This window comes from Prunus persica, chromosome G1 (genome assembly GCF_000346465.2).
Source record: "Prunus persica cultivar Lovell chromosome G1, Prunus_persica_NCBIv2, whole genome shotgun sequence".
Classification (NCBI taxonomy): domain Eukaryota; kingdom Viridiplantae; phylum Streptophyta; class Magnoliopsida; order Rosales; family Rosaceae; genus Prunus; species Prunus persica.
This window is the reverse complement of record NC_034009.1, coordinates 40,553,462-40,558,797: the sequence shown is the minus strand read 5'-3', so window position 1 is coordinate 40,558,797 and position 5,336 is coordinate 40,553,462. Positions and strand designations below refer to the sequence as shown.

The 5,336-nt window shown below is 53.3% G+C and overlaps 1 protein-coding gene across 1 annotated transcript; it reads right to left on the bottom strand.

Annotated features, from left to right (window-relative positions):
- On the bottom strand, positions 520–4,413 carry LOC109947546. The gene has a single exon (XM_020557988.1). The coding sequence runs from the start codon at positions 4,411–4,413 to the stop codon at positions 520–522; it is 3,894 nt and encodes a 1,297-aa protein (XP_020413577.1).

The following is a 5,336-nucleotide window of genomic DNA, read 5'->3' as shown; positions in this document are numbered from 1 at the left end:
GTTGTCGGTGATGATTGCGTACGGGATACCGAAACGGCAACAAATGTGAGTCCAGACGAAGTCCTCTACTCTTGCTGCCGTTATGGTTGCAAGAGGTTCGGCCTCCACCCATTTGGTGAAGTAGTCGACGGCAACCACAGCGTATTTCACCTGGCCTTTACCTTGTGGCATCGGACCGATCAGGTCTAGCCCCCACTGTGCGAAAGGCCAAGGACTCACGATCGGTGTCAAGGGTTCGGCGGGGATATGCTGTATGTTGCCGAAACGCTGACATTTATCGCATTTCTTCACAAGTGAATTGGCGTCCTGGTGCATGGTCGGCCAGAAGTATCCCTGCCGAAAGGCCTTGTGTGCGAGTGACCGGGACCCAGAGTGATCGCCGCAAACACCATTGTGGATTTCCCGGAGAACGTAGCTCCCCTGCTCTGCCGTAAGGCACTTGAGATACGGAGTCGTGTAGCCACGTTTGTAAAGGACGTCGTTGATGACGGTGTACCTTGCCGATCGGTATCTAAGCTTTCAGGCCTGGGCCTTGTCCTCTGGAAGGGTGCCGTTGGTTAGGTATGAGTAGATAGGGGACATCCACGTATCCTCGTACCGTACGGTACATATTTCGGAGGTTGCCGTGCTTGGTTGGGCAAGAATTTCCACCGGCACCTTTCTTCCGATTTTGTCATTGATTGCCGAGGCTAGTCGCGCCAAAGCATCGGCATGACTGTTTTCGCTCCTGGGGATCTGTTTGATCTCATAGGCTCGGAAGCTCTGGAGCAGCTGGTGGGTGGACGAAAGGTAGGCGTTCATGGAGGCGTCTCTGGCGGCGAAGTCCGCCGTTACCTGGTTCACAATGAGTTGGGAGTCACTGTGTATCTTGATCTGTTTTGCGTTCATGCTCTTGGCTAAACGAAGGCCGGCCAAGAGAGCCTCATATTCTGCTTCATTGTTGGAGGTTCGGAAGTTGAATCGGAGGGCGTACTCGATCTTGAGTCCCTCCGGTGTTGTCCGAACCAACCCTGCTCCACACCCCTGTTGGTTTGCCGAGCCGTCGACATGCAGAGTCCATACAGGATTTGAGGCGTCGAGCCGTTCGGCGTCTACCTCCATCGGTGCTGCGGTTTCGGTAACTGGCTCGGGTATTTCCTGTGTCGTTGGTGGGGTGAGCTCGGAGATGAAATCGGCAATGGCCTGACCCTTTTCGGCTGGCCTTGGCACGAATTGTATATCGAATTCTCCGAGTTCAATCGCCCACTTGATCAATCGGCCGGAAGTCTCTGGTTTTTGGAGTACTTGCCGAAGCGGTTGGTTTGTCAGGACTTTGATCCCGTGTGCTTGGAAGTATGGCCGAAGTTTTCGTGCCGAGATCACCAGGGCTAGTGCAAGCTGCTCTAATGGGGGATATCGAAGTTCAGCGCTCTGGAGTGCCTTACTGACATAGAAGATCGGTAGCTCTGCCCTCTCCGGTTTTCGGATTAACACCGAACTGACGGCAGTGTTAGATACCGAGAGGTATAGGTAAAGAATCTCCCCAGGCAGTGGTTTTGACAGGAGAGGTGCTCTGCCCATATAGTCTTTTAAGTCTTGAAATGCTTTATCACATTCGGCAGTCCATAAGATATTTCGTTTGCCCCCTTTCAAGGCTTTAAAGAACGGTACACATTTGTCGGTAGCCTTGGATATAAAGCGAGTCAGGGCAGCCACTCGTCCGGTAAGGCTTTGAATGTCCTTTGTTGTTTTTGGCCTCTCCATGTCGATGATGGCCTTTATTTTTTCGGGGTTCGCTTCGATACCCCTGTGACTAATCATGAATCCGAGGAATTTCCCGGAAGACACACCGAAGGCGCATTTCATCGGGTTTAACCTCATTCGGTAGCCCTTCAGGATACCGAACATGATAGACAGATTGTGCAGGTGTTCTTCGGCTGTTCTGCTTTTCACCAACATGTCGTCAACGTAAACCTCCATGATGCTGCCGATGTGTTCGGTGAAGATTCTGTTGACAAGCCTCTGATATGTTGCCCCCGCGTTCTTCAAGCCGAACGGCATGACGTTGTAGCAGTACAACCCTCTGTCAGTGATGAAGGCGGTGTGCTCGCTGTCGGGGGGGTGCATAAAAATCTGGTTGTACCCTGAATAGGCGTCCATGAAGCTGAGCAGCTCGTGTCCTGCCGTGGCGTCCACGAGCTGGTCTATTCGGGGTAACGGAAAGCTGTCTTTTGGGCAGGCCTTGTTCAGATCGGTGTAGTCTTGGCACATTCTCCAGCCGCCTGTACCCTTTCGAACCATGACTGAGTTCGCCAGCCATACCGGGTACGTAACTTCCCTGATGAAGCCGATGGTTTGAAGTTTGTCAACTTCCGTCCGCATGGCTTCGTACCGTTCGGCATCATACGAACGGCGCTTCTGCCTTACAGGTTTGTAGGTTGGGAAAATGCTGAGTTTATGGCTGATGATTTCAGGGTCTATGCCGGGCATGTCTTCGTAGGACCATGCGAACACTTCCGAATGGTGCCGTAAGAAGTCTATAAACTGCGCTCGGAGGGCGGGGGTCAGTCTGGTACTGATTTTAACCCGACGATCGGGCTGTTCATCGCTCAGGGTTATCGTCTCCAGTTCTTCGGCGGGTTGCGTATGAGGAGTTGGTGACTCATCTCTTGGGTCGTCAACTGGTCCGTTGCCGTTCGGCATCCCCTGCACAGACATGGTCTCGTCTGGGATTTTGAGAGAGGTTGATTTGATCGCCGTGGCGTAGCAAGTCCGTGCGCTCAGATGATTTCCCCTGACAGATCCTACGCCATTTGGGGTCGGGAATTTCATCAACAGCATGTGTGGGGAGAGATGCGCCTTTACCCTGGTCAGTGTCGTTCGCCCAACAATGACGTTGTACGCCGTCGGGCAGTCAACGATGAGGAACTGGTCATATACCGTCGTTCTCTTTGGCGCGGTGCCGAAGGTAATTGGGAGCGTTACGCTACCGACCGGTTGGACCATGTCCCCGGAGAAACTTAGCAAAGGCGTCAACTGCCGGTTGACCTGGCTGTCCTGTATTCCCATTTCTCGGAAAGCTTTGGCGAAGATTACGTTTACCGAGCTCCCTGTATCAATCAGTACTCTCCCTACATCGTAATCGGCAATTTCTGCTCGGACGATCATTGGGTCGTCGTGGGGATAGAGAATGCCCTGTTCCTCTTCTTTGCAAAACGTGATTGGCTCCCAATGATCCTTCGGTGTTTCATGGTGGCGATTCACCTCTATGCCGAACACCTGGGGAAACTGTGCGGCACGCACGTACTGCTTCATCGAGCGATTGCTCAGTCCTGCGATGGTTGGGCCGCCGCTGATAGTGCTTATCATGTTTATCTGCCGATTTGCGTTCGGCTCCGGCGCCGTTGGCTGCCGGGCGATATACTGGTCTAGCTTCCCCTCTCGGATCAAGCGTTCGATGATCTTCCTCAGGCTTATGCAGTCTTCTGTATTATGGCTGTTGTGCTGATGGTATCGGCAGAATTTACCGGTATCCCGGTTGTCTTGCCGATTGGGCCTTCGTTGATTCGGCTTGGGTATTTTTTCCTGTTCGTTCATCAGGACGGCCTCGTAGGTAGTATTCAACAGGGTGAAGACCTCATTGCCATGATCCCGATTCGGCAGGGGGGCTCGGTTGTCGTTGCGACTGTACCTCCCTTTTTCTTTCTTTCGGTGCTCCCTTCGATCTGCACGATCATCCTTCCTCTTATGACCTGCCGAGTAGGTGTCGACTCGCTCATAAGGCGTTGCCCTTGCCGGATAGGCACTTGGTTCCGCATTTCCTTGCGGTGCCGAAATCGTGGGTTTCGAGTTGAAGTATTCGGCCTTGGCGTGGATTGCTGCCTGCTTCATCAGTTCATCGTACGTGCGCCAGTTGCTACTGTGCACCAGGTATCGAAAATGAGAGGACCGAAGGCCACTCTTGAAGGCGCCGTAGGCTGCCCTATCATCCGTTTCCGGACACCTTGAGTACTCGTGACTGAAACGCGCCGCGTATTCTCTCAACGGTTCGTCCTCCCTTTGCCGAATCGTGTACAGATCATCGGCGGAGTAGAGACGGTCCGTTTGGATCATGAAGTGATTGAGGAAGATCTGCTTCAGCTCATCAAAGGATGCTACCGTTTCCGGCTCTAAACGGTAGAACCAGTTCAAGGCTGCCCCGGTAAGGGAAGACGGGAATAGCAGGCACTGCCCCTCATCGCTCAAGCCCTTGCATCCAATAGCGGACTGGAATGAATGGAGGTGTGTCAAAGGGTCCTCCGTTCCTGTGTAGAACGGTATACGCAGTTGCTGCACTTCCCTGTCTTGCCGAGAATCCCGGATGCGCCTTGTGAACGGTCCGGGCCGAAGCTTTCCCCATTCCGGTTCTTGGGAGCGCGCATTGTCATTTTCCATTTTCTGGACCTTCTAAAAAAGGAGTCGGATCATGGGGTCTCGGCTAGGGACTTCTTCGGAACCGTAATCTTCCGATTGTCTTTGTAGGTTTAGTGAATTATCCCCCGCATACCGCGATGGTGTTTCCGAACGGTAGTCGGGGGGAAGTGTCTTGGAAGGGATGTACTCGGACTCCGAAGACTCGGCGGGGCCCAATCCCCTGACCTTCCGAATAGGCGACTTATCCCCTAGGTTATTCATCCGTGATTCCCTTATTCGAGCGCCAATCCTGATCGGTGACCCCTCTCTCTCTGGCTCCCGATCGTTAGTGCGATGCTCCCGGTCGTTAATCCGATGTCGGCAATCGGTGTAGACCTTCCTTGGGATGTGCGGCTGATCCCGGGGTGCCGGAACCACTAACTCTTTGGAAGGTGCGGGCGTTGCCTTCGCTACCTTCGCGCGTTTGTTCTTCCCGCGGGGGTTCTGCAAGCTCTCGGAAGAGCGAGTTGTCTGTATGTTCTGCGGTTGCTGCTGGTGAAGCAACTGCTGGGTTTCGTCCACTTTGGACGAAAGGAAGTTGTTGTGTTCCTGAAGCCTCGCCATGTCCTTCCGTAAGGATGCGATTTGGGCTGCCATCTCGACTTCGGCAGCCGTTTGGGTAGCGGGGGCATTTCCGAAGGGAGTGTTTGGAGGTAGCGCTGGGCTAGCTCCGCTCTGCCTTCCGAACGGTACCCCCTCTTCCGCTAGGAACGTTTGTTTTGAAGTGGTCCCCATGTGCTTAGGGGATTGTGGGTTGATGATTTTTTGGTTTCCCACAGACGGCGCCAAACTGTTGATGCGAAAAAGTGGTTTGATACGTAATTCGTCAACTTAGTCAAAATGTCCCTTCGGTAGGTCCCTGTCCTTGGTAAGTGGTCCACTCCAGAGGGTCAAGTACCTGCAAA